The sequence below is a fragment of the Lissotriton vulgaris genome, chromosome 12 (assembly GCF_964263255.1).
Source record: "Lissotriton vulgaris chromosome 12, aLisVul1.2, whole genome shotgun sequence".
NCBI lineage: Eukaryota > Metazoa > Chordata > Amphibia > Caudata > Salamandridae > Lissotriton > Lissotriton vulgaris.
This window is the reverse complement of record NC_141700.1, coordinates 144,665,624-144,687,024: the sequence shown is the minus strand read 5'-3', so window position 1 is coordinate 144,687,024 and position 21,401 is coordinate 144,665,624. Positions and strand designations below refer to the sequence as shown.

The 21,401-nt window shown below is 46.4% G+C and overlaps 1 protein-coding gene across 3 annotated transcripts in view; it reads left to right on the top strand.

Moving 5' to 3' along the window:
- Window positions 1-21,401, top strand: part of DCAF8 (DDB1 and CUL4 associated factor 8) — a 470,600-nt gene that overhangs the window by 397,207 nt on the left and 51,992 nt on the right. For all 3 annotated transcript variants that reach the window (XM_086947619.1, XM_086947617.1, XM_086947618.1), the window contains one exon: window positions 723-839. In XM_086947619.1, the coding sequence (XP_086803745.1) occupies window positions 723-839 (117 nt within the window). The remainder of the gene's footprint in view (window positions 1-722; window positions 840-21,401) is intronic.

The window sequence follows — 21,401 nt, the reverse complement described above, 5'->3', positions numbered from 1 at the left end:
CTTCCTATTTTGTGTGTCATGCAGTTCACAGTGCAAAACCTCTTCTCATTGCATTTGATATAGGGTTCACAATGTAAAGCCCACGTCTCTGGTTTTTGGCATGGTATTCACAATGGAAAACATCTTACTATTGTTTTCGACAAAGTTCACAATATAAAATAACTTTATATACATTTGACAAGTGGTTCAATGTAAAATCCATTCCTATATTTGTCATAAACTTCACAATGTTAGGCACGGGTTCTGTGTTGGAATAATACATGTCTACAGGCCTTAACGTAGTGTAATCCATAAAGGCCTACTGGGTTTAACATATGCTTTCCTAAATAATTGATTCTGGTCTACAGCCTGCTGACAACTTTTCACAATGAACTAATCGGGCCTATAGCCTTAATCATTGGCTTGTTACCCTAAACAGCTCGGACCTGCCATATTGTGCATAATCTGTGCAATACAAGCACACTTTTTCATTGGAAGCGCTTAACCTCTTCGGAATTAAATCCTTTAGGGAGGAAGATCAGCACGTGAAATGGGCCAATGACCTTCTCTGTTGATTTCTTACGGTCTGGCGACAGCTGCACTGTGTTGAATTGAATCAATGGCAACATTGCCTTGTGCTTTGTCGTAACCCATCTCTACATAATTATGCATTCACTCCTTCTTGAGAATGCAAAATATTGTTGGTGTTTCATGTGTAATTTGTTTTCTGGCTTATGTCTTAGATCATCAAGAAAAACAAACGAGAGCGGGATGAAGAAAGCCTACGGCACACAGATCTCTTTGACAACCACATGCTTTGGTTCCTCATGCACCACCTGAGAAATAGGCCTCCCGACAGGGTAGGTATAAAGCACCTCATGTCCCTTGTAATCGCTTTCCAAAATAAATGAGGTGCAATTCCAGCGTAAAATATCCAATATTCGTATTCTTGCAACCTGGTGCCAACTGCCACAATTAGAGGGTGTCGTTAATACTGTTGCAAGTGCTGTATGGGTCACCAGGAAAAGGGACAAGAGAAGTCAGTGGGAGAGCAGTGCAGATCAGTTGCCGTCTGCAAAGGCTTCAAATAACTGCTTCTGCATAATGGACTTTGAACAAATGGCAACTAAACCTCTTTGTGTTATTTATAAGAGAAATCTTTGAGAGTAAGTGATCATCCTCCAGAGCATGTGATTGAACTGCCAATGTAGTTGTTGCTTCTCTGAGATTTTGTGGTGGTTTTTGTATGTGGTTTATTCTAAGATAAGTCTGTTTAAGCCTCAGATGGACCTATAATAAGTCAGGGGACTATTAACTGCATTTTTGGGGAATCTGAAGCCCACGCAAAGACCAAGAAGCAACCATACTTAAGTCGTCTACAGTGGCAGAGAAGAAATATAGAGTGATTTGGCACTATCAAGATCATTTTGGACGTATCCCAGTTATAAGGCTCTTGTTGGCAGGTTTTTGTGTTTTGCATTTTAACATTTTATTTATTCAGCTGTACCTCAGGCAACCATTGCTGTTCCTTTGATGCCTATTAGAAGTCCAAGATTTTCAAAAGACAGGTCCGGAACTCCTAGTAAGCATTTGACAAGTCCTCATCTCAGGACTTGAGGTTTGTGAGAGGCGGAAAATTGCACAGTGTGGACTAGCTGACATCTGAGGGGGGAGGCTCCTGGTAGTGGGGGATTGGCGCTTCAGCTCACATTAAAGACCCTATAAACTATCTCTACTTTATTTTTTTTAATGTGGCCAAGTTATCGCGTGAGTGTTGAGTCAGTATTAAGGTGTTAGTGGTTTGGGGGACATGAGCCAATCTGATCTGTTCTAAAAAGCTCCCTAGAGGAATTGCTTGCCGATTTAATTGATCTATGAAATATTTGGTATTTCTGCTTTAATCAATGTCTTCTATTAAAAAATGAGAAGCTTATATTTTGTTTTTTCTGCTGAGGAGTAATTGCTCCTCCAAACTTTCTCCACTCTCCGACACCTCCTTTTCAGTTTCCTGAGCTTAGTTGAGTACCAGGGTGCCGTTGGGCATGTTTTTGGCCACTCTGAAAGGGGCAGTTTATTTGCTGCCATATTAATCCGAATGGCGTACCTAGCCACTACATCATTGGGTTCACCAATTAATACTGGTTTGGAGGACTCTTAAGGTCTTGGTCAGTTCTTTCCAATCGATTTTATTCCAGGCCCTATATAGTTGGTGTAGTAAGGATGCAACATCTTACAACCATGTGGTCAGACCAAGTAACATGGAGGGTGTCCTCAAACTGTAAACTGAGTGATTTGAAAATATTGCATCACATTTTTGTGGTACGAAAAGTCCATTACCAATACAAAGCCCTACCTTTCTGCTTCAAGGCAACACCACAGCCTTTTCAAATTGCATGGCGATAGTCGCAGCCAATCTCAGTAAAATTGAAATGTTTTGTCTACACCAAGGGCTAGATTTTACTCAGTCGCTCAAAGACTACCACAACCGCTGTGCAGTCTGTCCAGTAACTGGCAGCAGTCACATAGGGGAAGTGATTGTGTTCTAACAGTCTGAAGTGTCAAGCTCCCAAAAGGAATCCTCTGACGGTACATCCGATTTCTACACTTGTGAGCTCAATGGCATCCTTCATCTTTGTGCTTGTATATGTTCAGGTATGTAATGTCACACCACTTACTGTACATCACTTTGTTTTCACAAAAATATTCCCCTATGAAAAGTGTAAAAAAAGACGCAAATATTTGTTGAATGTGTGTGGGTCCAGGGTCATGTTTTTTTGCATTATAGAATATCTGTTTCGCAGAAGGTGAATTACCACACTGTATAAAACGATTTGTATACTCCAATACCTATGCCTAGTGTGCAAGTTATACTTAAAAAGGTATTAGCCGTCCTTTAGGACCAACTTTTTTCTAAAATTACTAATACTCCGGTCCTTATGTGTTAACAGGTCATCATTGTTCTTCTATTATTCCTTCTGTTAGACAGATCAACACCATTCAAGAATGTTTGTGCCAGAAACTTTTATACTTTTTCAAAAAAGTAATTTGCAACCAAGAAGCAGCGATGTCTTATTTTTGTCGAAGGCCTCTTAGGATCATAAAATGGAAAATTGACACAGATGAACCTAAGTCTAAATATGTAGTAAATGTTTTTGCACATGTAAATGTAGGAAGGAGGCTGAAATTGATTTTACTCCAGTATTAAAGCTTTCATAGATTCACATGCCTGAATCATTCCCCGTCGTCGAGACAGGAGTCTCAGGTACATAAAAAAGCAATGCTAAGCAGTATAGCAAACTGAAAGAGGCTTAGGCCCATGTCCCTTTTGCAACCCATAACCCTTGTTATTTGAAAAGGAACAAACTTTTCACTGAACCAATCAGAGTTTCTCACTCTCTAGAACCCTCCTGAGAGAACCTCCTGCTCCTCAGATTTTCTGCCGCACGTTGTGCTAGGGAAGTCTCCTTTGAGCTCTGCTCAAACTCTTACATTTCTACTCACTTGACTGGGATTTGAGGTTGTCTCATTTTCCAGATTGGTTTATTTGAAGTTCCTTCTTATATCATCGCTGACAAGGAGAAAAAGGATTATTTAGAGCTTGTGCCACCTGCTCTAAGAAAAGGCTCTATACAGAAGATCCTCATAAAGACAGCATCTACGGCCTTTATCCAGAAGATCAGGCGAAGGATTGTAAGGTATGTTGTACCTTTTCCAATAAAACCTTGAAGGATCGTGAAGGAAGACTATTACTTTGGCTTCAGAAGGTGAAAGCCAGGAAGGAGATCCTCTCAAGTGATAGTGAGGAGGTATCATCTTCGTCTAGGAAATCTCAAAAAAGGAACAGATCTCCTCAGGCTCATACCTCAGGTGAGAGACCTGAGAAGGACCCTAAAAAGACCACGTCAGGGTCTTCAGGGCGCAGACCCTCAAAATCTCCTTCAGGCTAAGCTAAGGAGAAGTAGGGTCATGCTTCAGAGGTGAAACAGGTAAAGAAAACGACCTCCGAGCCTTCAAAATCTCCTCCCAGGGTCAAAAAGCCATCCTCCACACCTTCTGAGGAGAAAGAGGAAAAATCTACATCTTCGACGAGGAAAATGACATCGTCGACGAAACCTGAGGTAAAGGCTGTATCGAAGGCTTTATCGCAGTCGACAATTCCACCGTCGACGAGCCCTTCGACGACGAAGGCGTTGACGACGAGGATGGCTACAATCACATAGTCGACTGGATCGACGACAGCAACGACCAAGGGACTGTCGTCGATGACGACGACGGTGACTAAAACGTCGACGATAGCGACGACGATGATGACGGCGGCGATGACGATCTTGTCAACGTGTGAAAAAAAAACCAGAAAAGCGGTTTTTGGCCTGCAAAAGAACAAACACTCCAGAAATTACATCTCCAAGTAAGGTGTCTCCATTAGTTCCTTCTCACCTTCTGGAGGAAGAGGATTCTGAGGACAAAGATGATGGTGGTCCTTTTGGATATGCTAGTAGCCCATCTCAATTACGGATGAAATACCAAGAGGAGGACTCACAGGATGAGTATGAAGAATGTCAGGATCGTCCCCAACATCAGCAACAATACCACCAGGAACATCACGAGGAGATGACAAGTGTGCCATCTTCTTTATTGGAAGATATCCTGCACCTCAGACCGCTAAAGAAATTCCTGAGGTTACGCCACGACCACGCTCTGTACCAAGTACACCAGTGCGTAGGGGGGAGATCGTGACAGAGCCTCTTCCTAGATCTCCACCACCAAGATCTCCGCAAGATCCAGATACCACAGATGATGACCATGAAGAAGCAGAGATTACGGACCATAGTAGAGAGTGGGACGATTATCTCATTCCGTCACCTTCGTCTCCTACACCGAAACCTATGGATTTTCCACCAGAGGACATTGGTGGTTTTCATAATCTGATGGAGAGAGCCACTAAAACATTCGCACTTAGCATGGCAGAGGATAAAGCTGAATGTTTCTTAAATTACTTCAAGGAACCCTATCATAGATCTGTTTGGTCCTTGCCGATATTCTTTCAGGATGGTTTCTCTTCAGGACATCCTTCTACTATTAAACCCGGGAGATCATATGACCACATTAGACCTGCAGGATGCGTACTTTCAAGTCCTCATCCATCCTTCACACAGGCAGTACCTTCGGTTCATGGTAGCCGGGGAACATTACCAATTCAAGGTACTGCCTTCGGCCTGAAATCAGCTCCAAGAGTGTTCACAAAATGCCTAGCTCCAGTGGCAGCTGCTTTAAGGAATCAGAAACACCAAGTATTTCCTTACCTAGACGACTGGCTAGTCAAAGCACCATCAGCAGTGCTGACCCGAGAGTCAACAAAGGCTTGCATAGACTTGTTTGCAAACTGGATCTGTCTCTACACCAGGAAAAATCATCCCTTCAACCAACGAAACATATCACCTTTTTTGGGAGCAATACTAGATACAGAGAAAAGCAAGGCTTTTCCCTCCAAAGAAAGACCGCTGAAAATGATGTCTCTCTTCCAACACTTTATAAAAAGAAAGTGTCTTTCAGTACGCAAGTACAAGTCATTACTGGCAACAATGTCATCTTGCATTCCCCTCGTGCCTCACTGCAGGTTAAGAATGTGACTGCTGCAAGAACAGCTGGATCTACAGTGGCGTCAAGCGGAGGGATCCTTCCAGGATGTAGTCCACGTAACACCGGTCATGGTTCAGGCAGCAACATGGTGGACACAAGAACGGAATGTCTCACAGGGTCTCTAATTCCTTACAACACCAGCTCCATTGGTAGTGACTACAGATGCGTCCCTAGAAGGATGGGGAGCATTTCTTCAAGTCAGTGGTCGTTGGAAGTTACACGAGCAGCAATTACACATAAACTTGCTGGAACTCAGGGCAGTCCGTTTCGCACTACTAGCTTTCCTACCAAGGATAAGAGGGTCGTCCGTGTTGATAAGAACGGACAACACCACTGCGATGCACTACTTAAACAAACAAGGAGGAACAAGGTCTCTCTCCTTTTCTCAGGAAGCCCAGGACATATGGGAATGGGCGCTACAGCAAGGGATATCCATGACAGCAGAACATCTCCCAGGGGATCAGAACATCAAGGCGGATACTCTCAGCAGGCTCAAGTCATCTTGCCACAAGTGGGAGTTGGACCAAGGGTTCCTGAACAACATTTTTCGAAAATGGGGAAAACCAACAGTGGACCTCTTTGCAACAGGGAAGAACAAGAAATGCCGGTTTCCCCAGAAGGGGTCTTGGGGGAATGCGTTTTCGATGGCATGGTCCGGCGTCTTTGCCTACGCTTTTCCTTTGATTCCCCTCCTGCCGCGAGTGCTTGTGAAGATCAAGAAAGAACTGTGCAAGCTGATCCTAATAGCCCCATGGTGGCCCAGACAACATTGGTTCACAGAGCTTCTGCTGCTAGCGGAGGTCCATCCGATTCGCCTCCAACCAATTCCATCACTTCTAACGAAGTCCCAGGGACAAGTGCTCCATCCAGACCCAAAATCCTTATGCTTAGAGGCCTTTCTCCTGAGCACTGTGAGTTTCAACAGCTAAATATCTCAGAAGAATGTAAAAACATCCTCTCAAAGTCTAGAGCGGATAGTACAAACAAAACCGACAGAATGAAGTGGAAGAGATTCTGCCTCTGGTGTCAAAAAAGTAAAATTCATCCTTTGACTTCGGCACCTCATGAAATTATCCCATACATCTTACATTTAGCCAAGTTTGGTTTAGCTCACGCATCTATAAAGGTGCATTTAGCCGCAATATCCCGCTACAGCAGGTCTGCCTTGGGTCCATCCTTATGGTCGACAAGGATCATCGAGCAATTTATGAAGGGATTGTTCCGGTTTTCCTCCAATAAAGCCTCCACCACCGCTTTGGCGTCTGAATATAGACCTGTCACAATTAATGAAGCAGCCTTTCGAACCTATACATAGGGCAGATCTTAAATTCCCACATGGAAAGTAGCGCTTCTCATTGCCCTAACTTCTGCGAGACGAGTGGGGGAGCTACAGGCTCTCACAATTCAAGACCCTTTTTTACAATTTAAAGAAGACAGGATGATTCTGAGGACTAATCCAAAATGTATTCCTAAAATACCAACTGACTTTAATTTGAATGAGCCATTGGTTTTAAAACGCTTCTTTCCTCGACCAACAACAGCGGCGTAAAGAGTTTTGCAATCACTGGACGTCCAACGATGTCTCAAATTCTATTTACAAGAGACTAAGAGCTTTCACAAGTCTTCACAACTTTTCGCCGCTTTCAGCGCACCCAGAAAAGGTTTCCCTTTATCAAAACGTTGGATTGCCAGATGGATTTCCAGTGCGATTGTCTACTGTCTCCAAGCTGCTGGAAAAGCTCTGAACGCACAAGTTTGTGTCCATTCAACGAGAGCAGTGTCCACATCCACTGCATTATTTGCAGGAGTGCCGATCCAGGATATATGCAGGGCAACAACCTGGATATCAGCTCACACCTTCACCAGGCACTACTGCTTGGAAGCGGCTGCAGAGACAGATGTGGCGGTGGGAGAAGCGGTATTGAGAAACCTCATCCAATAACGGTGAGCCCTCTTTCCATCCCTCCATCCTTTTCTCTTGTTTACAAATGCAAATTTTTCTGTTACTATGTAGTGTTATTCATGCTATATTACATGAAAATGGAACAAAGAGAAAAATGTGTTTTGTTATATCACTGCTCGCTATTCTGATTCAGGCATGTGAATCTATGAAAGCTCCAATACTGGAGTAAGAAAACAAGTTACTTACCTGTAACTGTAGTTCTCCAGTATTGGAAGCTTTCGTAGATTCACATGCGACCCACCCTCCTCCCCGGAGAGACTCACCTTTGATTTAGCACGGAAAGTGTTTTATGCACAAGTGTGCGAAAATCGGAGGAGCAGGAGGTTCTCTCAGGAGGGTTCTAAAGGGGGAGGAGCCCTGATTGGTTTAGGGAAAAGTTTGGTCCTTTTTACATAACCAGGGTTATGGGTTGCAAAAGGGAAATGGGCCTAAGCCTCTTTCAGTTGGCTATACTACTAAGCATTGCTTTTTAATGTACCGGAGACTCCCGTCTCTACGACGCGAAATGATTCAGGCATGTGAATCTATGAAAGCTTCTAATACTGGAGAACTACAGTTACAGGTAAGTAACTTGTTTGAGCATCACCCCACTACTTTTAAGCAATGCGTAGAAGAAACATAAAATGATATTAACTTTTAAGTTATCATTTTATGTTTCCTGCTGTTTTGCTTGTGCGCGGGGCTGCTCTGCTTTCGGAGCATGGCAGGGGGAGGAGTGGTTTGCCCACTCCTAAATGCGCAATGGCTGTTTGGTTGGCCCTCCCGAGCCACCCAAACCAGTCATGTACACTTTCCTTGTTCTCCAGGCTGGCTGCATTACAGCCTGCATGGAGAACAAGCCCAGGCCCCCATTCCCTGGTTGAGCGTCGAACCAGGACACTCAAAATCAATCTCAAGGCTGAGAGAATTGGATCTTCTACTGGGCTGAACACCCAGATCGAAGCTCGGCAATATCCTATTGTAGACCAGGCACCCTTTGAGGTGATGTGAACTGGTGTTCCAAACTCCTATTCTAAAGAGGGAGGGCTGATGATTTTTCTTTACCATGGGGTGGGTCCCATGTTGAAGGCTCCATACTCTTGTCATATGTACTCTTTAAAGTTTATGGTTGGATGGTTACAGGCAAGTCACATGTTTCTCTGTGGCCCATGAAGACTACTCTGTATTGTAGGTGCGGATGCATAGTTGTTTTTATACGATAAAATGCAGAATTACTCCGTTTGATTAGTGCTTGGAAAATCTGTCAGTTTATGCACACCATAAAGTTCGTAGCTGAAATGTACATGTTACAAATGAACATCTGGCAGTCACTGTTTCTTTGAGTTATGCTTTTCAAGGGGCCTAGTTGCACCTACCCTGGCACGTAAGTGGATAGCTTACATTCTAAATGGCAGAGATTGGCTACTAGTTCGATATATTTGGCAAATATGCCACCATGTGTTAATGACAACATATTTATTACCTACCCTTTTAGGTTAACAACAGCTGTTCCTACATACCTGGATTAGACATCATCAAGATATTCAGTGATGGAGCATTCTATAACTGTTAGACTATTGAGCCATGCAGCTCTTTTAAGGTGACATTTGGTGAGAACAGAAGTTATGCTTTCTCATGACTTCATCACCTCATCGTGGTGGCATGGCTGCTGCTTTTTCTGGAGGCGGTTTTCACTTTGCTACTTCTCCTGTGTATTTTAACATCCCACACAAGCCCTTCTGTTAGACCTGTCATGATATAGATCCCAGCTGCCTGTCTTCTCATGTTCTGCCATAGTTTATTTCCGTTCATTATGTAAATATAGCAAGTAATTTAAATCACGTAAAACAACAGTATTACAAAGCCTTAGATTTCCTAAACTTTTGAACAATAATCTGTCAAAGGGGGATCCATGTGCAGGAAAATACACAGAAAGAATTACTGTAGAAGTATGGAATAATTGATGTCCGTTGTAATCAATGATTTCAACTAACTTCTTGAGTTGCAACTGTGCTGACCTTTGAGTGCATATTAAAGGTCCATTGTTGACTTGTGTGATTGACTTTTAATCCTGAAATCTGACTGAATGCTGAACCAGTGCTGCATCCTGGTGTCGTTATAGGTCACTTCTTCATCAGTTTACAGTCATGGGATTTCCTCTGACATTAATAAATAGCAGAAAATTTATGTGGATGTACAGAATCACAGGAACGCTTTTAAGCAACATTTTTATTTAAAGAAAATAGAAGAAATGTTATGAGGCAAAACTTGCTTTGGTACTTTTTTCTTTTTAAAAATACACATCCAGTCAGCCAAATTGAACCTTGTATGCCTCTGCCTGAAAACTCCACTATGTTAAACTTTTTTTTTTAAGCAAACATTCAATGGAAAGTATGGCCTTCAACTACCCTCAGTGCCAACTGACCGTACACCTATAAGATTTCAGATGCTGTCAACTTCCCATCATGCATTGCAATTTCAGCGAGTCTCTCGTATTTTCCCTGCTCTATGAGAAGCCTCCCAAAACACTGCTGTCTTTGGAGGCTGGTGTTAGTTAAAAATCTCAATTTCAGTGTGGTTATGCTTTTCTGCAATAAATACAATTTGCTCCCTACTTCTCCTGAGGTGCTTCAGTTACTTTTTGAGCCACCATGATCTCTCTGACATATTTGCTTTTTATGTGGAGTGGGCAGATGAGCATGAGGTATGTGTCATCTGTCGCCCGGACCGTTGCCCTATGAAGCAGCGCAAAGTATGTTTTGAGGAGACTTACGGTAGGCTCAAGGAAGGAGTTTGCTTCTGACCTGAGCAGAGGAAAAGCTCAAACATGACACTGGAGCCATCAACCTCCGCTTTTACCCTGCATGTGACATCTCTGACCTCTGTAAAAACTCCAGTCACCATCAGTACATTCTGAGTCCTGTACATTCAGAGCTGAGGCATTTGATGTTGTAGATTTTAGATGTCACTTGTTCGGTGCCAGGGGTCCCAGAGTTGACATGAGCTTCCTCTTAACTTGGTAATGTTGAGAGGCTTGATGCCAGTATTCAAACAAAGTCAGACCTTTGAGGTGCATCAATCATATCTATCCGTCACCGTACCTACAACACTTTACTCAAGACATCTTGTCTTTACTAATAGCAGAGGATAACTCTCAGCAACCCAGGAGCGAAGGGGGCATTCTCTTTCAATTCCCTGTCTTCCAGGACAAATACCAGTTTCAAAGTCCAAGCCAGCAGTTTCTTTGCCAAAATTAGCCTCTTCTTCATCTTCCCCTGCTGCCTGGGGCATGCCTGTCAAGTATCACGCATCAGGTGTGACGCTCACGCATTTCAGTGTGGTGTTCCGCAACACCGCACTGAAATGCATTGTCACGCATAATGCCACACTCTGAAACTCTGGCTATGCAGGGCGCCAGCAAGCGCCACGGGCGCCAGTATCTGTGCGCCGGCTCTCAGTACTGCTGCACCGGCTCTCAGTACTGCTGCTCGAAGACGTGCTGCAACTGCCAGCAGCTGCTGGGGCTCAGTCATTTAATAGTTAATGCTCTCACCTCGAGGGGCTGAGAGTGACTGTTACAATGTTTCAATTGTTCTGCCCAAGCGGCGCGCGCGGCTTTTACACTAAATGGACGCCAGGGGCGGGCCTGCGCTCAGTGGTTGCTACTACTTGCTGTGCACACCATGGGGGCCCGGGATATCGTAGTGCCTCCTCACGTCCGGAGGAAAAGGAACACGTTAAGGTGGGTGAGAAGCGGCGGGAGATTTGCACCCACCGGTATCGGGCCGGGTAAGTGACTGGGCTCACGGTAGTGGCATGGCCCGGCCTCCTATGTGGTGAGGGGCTGAGGTGGCGCCTTCCCTGGCTGTCGGAGGCCTCCGGGTGCGTGGGTGGGCGGCTTACCTTGTTGCTTGATCACAGTGGAGGCCGACAGCGGCGAAAATACAAACACCCTTCCACTGTATCAGAACCATACACAATTTTCTAATAAAAAATAGAAAGAAAGGCAATAACCCCTCCAAGAATCCGGAAAGGGCTATTCGTAGAGATGTCGGATGAAAACTGCTCGAGATCGCCCTGAAAGACTGGGTCTGACCAATGAGGCCGATGATGGGGAGACAGGGTAGCAAGGTAAGAGTAGGATGACAGCCAAGTCATACAGTGCTGGATCGGCGCTGGGCTCGGGACATACTTTTCACACTGTCCGTGTCACCTGAATGCTGTCTCTTCTGTTGCGCTGCTGCCTGCTCGCCCGTGCCTGCCTGCTTGCCCGCTGCCTTCTATGGATGTGTTTTACTCCTCCTTTGACTGGTATTGGGTGCTTGAGGCCACGGCGTCAGGGAGGCCGGGGACGAAGGAGAGAGGCCTGCTGCCCTGGCGTTTAGAGGCGCAACAGTGAAGGAAGAACAAGTAGCGGCCCATTGGTCTGGGACGGTTCGGTTGCGCTGCTGCATGAGTTAGCCCCTGGCACACATTGCACATAATTGAAACATAATTAAAAAAATAATACTTGCCCTCCAACACACTGAACAAAATGAGGTTGCGACCTAGGCATCGAGCCTACGTCCATGCCCTGTATGCTGGGCTGGGTGAATGTCGTACTGTCCCCCTGATTTCCTATCTACCAAAGCACTAGACACGGCTGCCTGGTGATCCAGTTTGTAAGCTTTCATTACCTAGGGATGTACATGACCTGGGAGCCGGACCTGGTTTCGACCCTCAACCTTAGGCCTCCTTCCCCGGGCCATTCAAGCAGACCTAAACAGATGCACCAAATCACTGTTCCCCGCTTAATGTGCTTGGTAGAGTGGTTTTGAACAATGATGGTCCTTCTGCGCCTCCTGTATGTCCTCCAGAATTTCCTCTTCCCTGCACCCAGCCAGTTGTTTACTGCATTGACGTTCAGAGCACAGAAATTCCTTTGGGACAATTAACCCCCCAGGATCTCCTTCCGTAAATGTGTCCATTCTACATACGAGTGAGTTCTAACAATGGCCAACATCTGCCTCTACTATTGGTCAGCACATACCATTGTAGTGAACGTCTGGGGCTGTTGTCTTGTCATCCTTCTTGGGTACCAGTACTAATCACTTGAGGGTATTCTCGTCAGACTATAGGGTGTTGGTGTGTGTTTTGCCACTAGGGCTCTCTTCTCTATTTGTTGCATCCAGTAAATATTTTCATATTTAACTGTGCATGTGTCAGCATAACACAGAACTCATAAGTACACAGAAATGTAATAAAGTACTGCTACTGAAAAACCTGTTTAATATCATGGCTATACATTCGTTTACAGTACATTCAGGTTACAGGAGGAAGCACTAGTGTTAGTGTGCTTCCATTTCTATTGCTCTGCAGCAGTTTCAGGAAGTTCATGGAGTTTTTTGTTGCTCAAATGGCTGTAATTTCTGATATTTACAAGTTTCCTTTATCTTCATTGCATGATTTTTGCTCGCGAGGAAGTGTCACTCATAGTCGTTGAAATGACACTCATAATTTCACAGAATTTATAAAAATGTCACACATGGAAATCAATCAATCAATCAAAGTATTTATATAGCGCACTACTCACCCAGAGGGTCTCAAGGCGCTGGGGGAGGGGGGTCCGCTACTGCTCGAACAGCCAGGTCTTGAGTTGCTTCCTGAAGGCGAGGTGGTCCTGGGTCAAGCGGAGATGGGTCGGGAGGGAGTTCCATGTCTTGGCGGCGAGGTAGGAGAAGGACCATCCCCCTGTGGTGGCTCTTCGGATGCGGGGGACGGCGGCGAGGGCGTGGCCGGTCGATCGAAGCTGGCGTTTGGGAGCATAGAAGTTGAGGCGGCTGTTGAGGTATCCTGGGCCTTGGTTGTGTAGGGCTTTGTGTGCGTGGGTGAGGAGTCGGAAGGTGATTCTCTTGTTGACCGGGAGCCAGTGCAGGTCTCTCAGGTGTCCGGAGATGTGGCTGCGACGGGGGATGTCCAGGATGAGTCATGCTGAGGCGTTCTGGATCCGCTGGAGTCTCTTCTGGAGTTTGGCGGTGGTTCCGGCATAGAGGGAGTTGCCGTAGTCCAGACGGCTGGTGACGAGGGCCTGGGTGACCGTCTTCCTGGTCTCGGTGGGGATCCACCGGAAGATCTTACGTAGCATGCGCAGGATGTTGAAGCACGACAAGGAGACGGCGTTGACTTGTCTGGTCATGGAGAGGGAGGAGTCCAGGATGAAGCCCAGGTTGCGTGCGTGGTCTGTTGGTTTGGGTGCGCTGCCTAGGGCGGGGGGCCACCAGGAGTCGTCCCAGGCGGAGGGTGAGGATTCCAGGATGAGGACTTCCGTCTTGTCCGAGTTCAGTTTCAGGCGGCTGTTCTTCATCCATTCGGCTACCTCTTTCATCCCTTCGTGAAGGTTGGCTCTGGTGGTGGCGGGGTCGTTGGTGAGGGAGAGAATCAGCTGGGTGTCGTCGGCGTAGGAGATGATGTTGAGGTTGTGCTGGCGTGCGATGTCTGTGAGGGGGGTCATGTAGACGTTGAAGAGGGTTGGACTGAGCGAGGAGCCTTGAGGAACGCCGCAGATGACTTCGGTGGCTTCAGATCTGAACGGGGGGAGGCGGACTCTCTGTGTCCTTCCGGCGAGGAAGGAGATGATCCACTCCAGTGCCTTCTCCTGGATTCCGACGTTACTGAGTCGCTGCACTAGTGTACGGTGGCAGACAGTGTCGACGGCCGCGGAGAGGTCTAGGAGGATGAGGGCTGCTGTTTCTCCGTTGTCAAGCAGTGCTCGGATGTCATCGGTGGCTGCGATCAGGGCGGTCTCGGTGCTGTGGTTGGCCCGGAAGCCAGACTGCGAGAGGTCGAGGGATCCGTTCGTCTCGAGGAAGGCGGCCAGCTGCTTGTTGACGGTCTTCTCGATGACTTTTGCAGGAAACGGGAGCAGCGAGATGGGGCGGTAGTTCTTGAGGTCGGTGGGGTCGGCTGATGTCTTCTTTAGTAGAGCGCTGAGTTTGGCATGCTTCCAGCTCTCCGGGAAGGTAGCGGTGTCGAAGGAGGTGTTGATGATGTCCCGCAGGTGGGGTGCGATGACAGCGTCGGCCTTGTTGAAGACGTGGTGAGGGCAGGGGTCGGTAGGAGATCCGGAGTGGATGGAGTTCATCGTGCGGACGGTGTCTTCGGTGCTGATCGGGGTCCAGGCGCGGAGGGTGGTGGTGGTTCGGTCGTGGCGTGTGTCGGTTGAGTGCTGAAGCTGTTGTGTATGTCCGCGATCTTGTTGTGGAAGTAGGAGGCGAGGGAGTTGCAGAGGTCTTGCGAAGGGGTGATGTCGTTGTTTCCGGCGTTGGGGTTGGAGAGCTCTTTAACGATGTTGAAGAGTTCCTTGCTGTTGTGTGCGTTGTTGTCCAGTCCTTCCTTGAATGTGGTTTTCTTGGTGGCGTGGATGAGTTGGTGGTGTTTTCGGGTGGCGAGCTTGAGGGCAGTCATGTTGTCCGGTGTTGGGTCTCTGCGCCATGTTCTCTCGAGGGCTCGGCAGTTCTTCTTGGAGCTCTTGAGTTCGTCTGTGAACCATGGGGCTTTCTTGCTACCGGGTCTGCTAGGCGGGGTCTTCAGAGGAGCGAGGTCGTCTGCGCAGTTGCTGAACCCCTTCGCGAGGTTGATGGCCGCCTGGCTTGTGTTCATTGCGTGGTGGGAGGGTTCATGCTCAGGGAGGTCGCAAGCTGGTCGGCTGTGATCTTGTTCCAGCTTCTGCGTGCAACCTGTTGCTGGTGGTGGTGGATCGTGGTCCTTCTGAAGTTGAAGTGGACGCAGCTGTGGTCTGTCCAGTGGAGTCCGGTGGCGTGGCTGAAGGCGATGTCCTTGCTGGATGAGAAGACTGGGTCGAGTGAGTGTCTGGCGTAGTGGGTGGGGGTGGTGACCAGCTGTCCCAGGTTTGCGAGGTTGTCCAGCAGGGTGGTGGTGTTGCGATCGTTGTTGTTCTCCAGGTGGAAGTTGAGGTCCCCGAGGAGGATGTAGTCAGCGGAGAGGAGGGCGTGCGGGCTGATGAAGTCGGCGATGTCTGATCTGAAACCTTTGCAGCTATGCTGGGGAGGAAAAGACTAGTAAGCAAGCACATCACCATTTTGCGTGCAAAAGAAGAATATTGGAAGAAACCGTATCCTCACCATTTTAAAAGTTCTCTGAGCACTCAATGAGTCAAAGATTTGGATTGTAATGTCCAATGCCTTTATTCGAACATCCAGGCTTTCTTATTCACATTGCCATTTTTCAGTCCTTTACAAGAATTCCAAGCCAACACGTGTTTGTCTGTTTATGTTAAAACAAGACTTCAGGGTTGAAACGTAAAATAATGGCATCATAAGAAATGTAAAAATTAATGAAATGCAGAAATAAGGGTGAGGTATGAGAAGAAACTCTTCCCCAGGAATTATTTTCACCTGAATGGTGCCATGCACGTCTCTTGCTTGATAACTGTGATCACTCTTGCAACTTAAGAGAAAGGAGAGAGAGATCCTGTAAATCTAGGTCTCTGGAGTCTCATACTCCTTGCAGTACTCCTCAATACAAGGATACCTCTTTGTTTCCTCCTAATCTGACAGGAATTCTTTCTTGGCCAGGAGCCGTATGGCTCCACAGTGACTCCGCACTGCCCAGAAGTCACGGAATGGAGCCACATATAAGCACCACCGCAGCGTCCTGATGTCAGGTCCTTTCTTCCGTGCCCCTCGACTGATCCAGTGCTCCACTTCCAACGTTGTCTGTATTCCAGCCTCTCCTAAAAATATTAGTGCTGAGGCTGTAAGAAGTAACTGTTGGCCACGGACCTGTGCAAGGTATGCCTATGGTGCTTGTGCTCAGGCTATGACTGCGTTTTGTGACCAGTGTGCCTTCATGCACTCAAAGGCTCTTAGGGACCGGGAAGCTAAACGTTACATTGTGGAATATAAGAAGAGGTCATGGTCTGGCCCGATCATTTCCACAGATTTACCCACAAAAAATCAATTTCCTGGTCGAAGTTTTTCCATATGTCAACATCTAGGCACAAGTTTAAGAAGGTGAAGGGTGACTGAACACCATCCCACGCTCGTAGTCTAGTGAGAAGGCACAAGGCCATCACGAGGCTAAAGTCTCCTCGGTACATGGTTATTTCTTATTAGACAGTGCATTACATTCAGATATAGTGTCTTGTTTTTTCATACAGATCCTTAGTGTTCATAAATATAAATATTGGGCACACAATTGCAAGATATGTTCTTACAGCAGGAAGCATTTTTACTGTGATCTCCATTAGTCACTATAGTCTGTTAGTACTTCCTCCTGTCGGTGTTCGCATATGTTTCCTCGAAAGGCGGTCCAGCCACCCCACACCTGGGTCCATTTTTGGGGCATCCCCTATGTACATAAACTGCCTTCTCTGTAACCATAGCATTGTCCGTATCCCGACACCAATGTTGCAGTGTGGGAGTTGGTCTCGATCCTCAGTTACGCTCTATGTACCGCTTCACCAGCGCCATGCCCAGTGTTACCCAATCTTGCATCATGTGATAAAGATCTGTTCGTTCCCATATATTGACCAGGCATCGTTTTGGTTCTGGAGGAACTTCTACCCTCGTGACCTGTGAGATTGTGCTCATGACTGCCTCCCAATACATTACGATTTTCGGGCATTCCCAGATAATGTGAAGAAATGTGTCAGGTACACCGCACTGTCGAAGGCAGAGTGGTGTGTAAGCTGCTCCTAGTTTATGTAGTAGTGTTTGTGTGTAATTTGTTCGATGTAAAACTTTCAGTTGTATTAGTCGTAGTTTGGAGGGGATCTGGGGGATGACAGCTCTCCCTGCCAGTCTTTCTCATCCAGTGTACTCCGGTCTTGTTCCCATCGTTCCTTAAAGGCTATCATGGGATCCTGAAGGTTGTGTATGATTTTCTTGTATACCAGGGAGATGGCTTTCTTACTTGAATGGTCTGTGAGGAGTCTGTCTTCTGGAGGCGAAGCTTCCGGTAGCTGTGTGCCTTGTGGGATTACATCCATGAGCGCATGTCTAATTTGGATATACCTAAAGGTTTCTGTCTGTGCTAATCCATACGTTGTCTGCAATTGGGCTAGTGGAACTGCCTCGCCCTTTTTCCAAAGTTCCCCGACTTTGGTAATGCCTATCATGTCCCACTGTCTGAAGCTCTTTGTATTTTTCAGTTTGCCTAGGCATCGGCTGTCTCATAATGGCATAGCCTGTGTTAACACTCCTTCCCAGTCCATCTTGTGCTGTGCATCAAACCATATTCGAACCGTATGTGCCGTTGGGCCTGTGAGTGTCAATCATTGTGTTTTGTTGTATAGTGTCCCCATGATCCCTTCTTTATCAAGGTGGTGTCTGTCCATACGGAATGCAGGCTTGTCCTGCGGCACGTGAAGCCACTGGTTTATGACCATGAGCTGTGATGCCCAGTAATACTGTTGTATGTTGGGAAGGGCGATCCCACCATCATACCATCCCCGCATGAGTTTATGCAGGGCAATCCGACCTGTCTTCCCGTCCCATAATAGGTTTGTTATTTCTGCGTTTATTGCCTTGAAGTATGTGAGGGCAACCGGGACGGGCGTGTTTTGTACGGCATACAGGAATCTGGGGAGTGCCATCATCTTAAAGAGGGATGCTCTCCCAAGTAGTTGTCAACGGTAGGGAGCTTCAGTGTTTGACATCGTTGTGTAGTTGTGTCAGGGGCTGGGTGAGGTTGTCTGCTATGAAGCGTGTATGACTATGTGTGATGTATATGCCTAGGTATTTGAATCCCTCACTCGTCATTTGTATTGTGCAATGACGCGGGAGTCTTGGTGGGGGGCCTTTGAGTACGTATATGAGTGACTTTTCCCAATTTATCGTGTAGCCAGAGACCCGCCCGTATGCCGCCCCTATGTCTAGTAGCACATTTAAGGAGTGTGCCCGGGGCGCCATGTAAAGGAGTATGTCATACGCATAAAGTGAAATGCGGTCTTCCCAGCCCATCGTCCATTTCAGTCCCCGGATAACCAGATCCTGCCGGATCCATGCCGCCAATGGCTCCAGCACCAGCGTGGAGATAAGGGGCATCCAAGCCTCGTTCCTCTGCCCAGGGGGAAGTCCGCCGAGATTCGGCCATTCACCAACACGTGTGCCAGAGGTTTTGCATAGAGGAGCACCACCCAGGCGCAGAATTTGGGACCAAACACTGCAAAGTGGAAGGGCCATTCAACCAGGTTAAATGCCATTCAGGATCCAGGGACAGGATGACCACGTCTTCCTCTATCGTATCTTTGCTTGCTATGACACTGTTCACTCTGTGTAAGTTAAGCGCCTTATTACGGTTCGGCATAAAGCCAGATTGATCCAGGTGAATTAGTGTCATAAGGTGTGGCTGGAGCCGCAGGGCCAGCACTTTGGCGAGTACTTTCGCCTCAGCTTTTATTAGGTGTGCCTGGCTTGTGTATCGTTACTATTGTCGCGAGATGTCGATCTTTGTGTAATTCTTTTTTGTCCAGACTGTCTGTAAACATATTGAGCATGTGCGGCACAAGGTGAGTCGCTGCACTTTTGTAGAGCTCTACTGGGAGCCCGTTTGGCCCTAGTGCTTTCCCCATGTGTAATGACCCTAATGCGATCGGCAACTCATCGCTCGTCAGATCAGTCTACAGGTCCTGTGCCTCTGTAGGCCGCAGTGTTGGCATTTGTATGTCTTTAAGGAAAGCTACATTTTCAGCTATTGTAGTCATGACCTGGGGCATGTATATGCGCTGAAAGTGTACCGCAAAAGCATCAACTATGTGTTGCGGGTTTGCTGTGAGTGTGCCCATCTCTAATCGGAGCTGCGCCACCCACCTGCTAGCCACCTCCTTTTTCTCGAGCCATGCTAAGAGTTTTCCGGCCTTGTCTTCCAATTCGTAGACAATATTTTGGGTGCTTGATATCTTAGATTTCGCCTCTTCCCATGCATATGCTCTATATTCCTGTTGGGCTAAGTGCAGCTTTTGTGTCTCTGATTCACTAGTGTCTACTGTTTACTCAGTTTCTGCCTGGGCTACTTATTGTTATAAGGTCTCAATTTGCTGCCTCTTTTTTTCTTTTAATACTTTTTTTTGTCCTCATATATGCCATCAGTATATACTCTAGATGGGAACCCCGTATGCCTTTCACATTGTTAAAATTAATACCACCCTGGACTCAATGTGTGGCAGTCAGGGGTCACCCAGAGGTAGGCTGTTTCCTTGTCCAACTCCCCTGTCCTATGATGGAATACCTCAGACCTGGGGAGGACAGGACCGACACAAACCTCTGGCATAATCATCGGACCGTTATATCGACAACCAGGCCACCAGTTCCGACCACACATTGTCTGTGTTCTCTACTTGGCACGCCATGTCCATCTTACTGACTTCTATGATGTTTCGTAAACAATCAGTAAACCTGGGAGGGGCCGCTGACTTCCATGCTTTACAGATCTCTCTCCTTGCTATAACCATCACATAGAATATGAATTGTGAGGAATAGTTATTAACGTTGTAGCCAGGTGGTAATCCACAAAAAAACTAACCTCGGAGAGCATGTAATAGTGGTTGTTAAAACCTTCCCCAGGAAGTCCACGATCTCCTTCCAGTATTCAAGAATCTTTGGACATTCTAGGAATATGTGTATGTCGTCGGCTGCCAGGAGTTTACAGCGTGGGCAACAATAATTCTCAATTGTGACCCTGGACAGTTTAGCCGGGGTCCAGTACACCTGATAGACCGTGTACAGATGGTTTTCCTTAGATTAGCTGGTTTTATTAGGCTCTGGGACAAGGAGAAAGAATCTGTCCAGATCTTACTAGCTACTTCGGGACTATCTTATATCAGATTACCCCAAAGACTCGCCAGCTCACAGTTTAACATTTCTGTTGCTCCCATTAATGCCCTATACCAAAATGAAACCTCTCGTTTCCACCCTCCTCCCCTGCAGACAGAATCAAGGATCTCAAGGTCCCTCTCTTGCTACAACGTCTGTCTCCACCAGGCGGAGAGTTGGTAAAACTTAAATCTCGTTAAAGATCCATTTGTCAGTGACACTAAAGAATCCCAATACATAAGAGCAGAGATCTCCCCATCTCCTCACGCCAGCTGTTTTTAAAGGCTGAGGCAGCTGGTCCTGAAGGCACTCCGGAGTGCCCTGGGAGTCCCAAACTGGGGCATTTGTATGGTAATATGGGATTCCCAGAGCTCTCCGAACATATACCCAGTTCCTAAGGACCGCCTGTAGGATCTTCAGGCGGACTTTATTATAGAATTTCTGGTCGCCAAATTTGAATAAGAAAAACTCCTGTCCCTGTGGTAAATCGTAGAGCAATGCCTGGAATAGGCGGCCCTGCGAAGTGGAGTTCAATTTATTGGCCAATAATCTAATTTTTTTTAAATGAAAGGCATGACAATACATGAGTAGGTCTGGTAAGGCTAAACCCCCGATTTTAACCCCCTCCTTAGCTTTTTCCAGGCTATCCTGGTTGATTTACATGCCCAGATGAAGGAGCCGATCTTACCTTGAAGGCTCTTAATCAGTTTCTGTGGAAATGATAGGGGGATGGAATTATAAAGAAACGTTAATTTGGGGAGTATAGACATTTTGATGAGGTTAACTCGTCCGTAAATATTTAATGGCAGACTACCCCATCTTGTTAATGTTTTTGTAATTTCTTTTGCTACTGTCTGCCAACTAATTTTCTGTATATTTTTCAGTTCATGAGTTAAATTAATTCCCAAGTACCTCATTTTATATTTTACATTTTGTATAGGCGTACTGTTATTACAACCCATTATTTCGGTCCTCTCCCTATTTATTTGATATCCCGAAAGCCTTCCAAATTCCTCAGCTAGATGAAA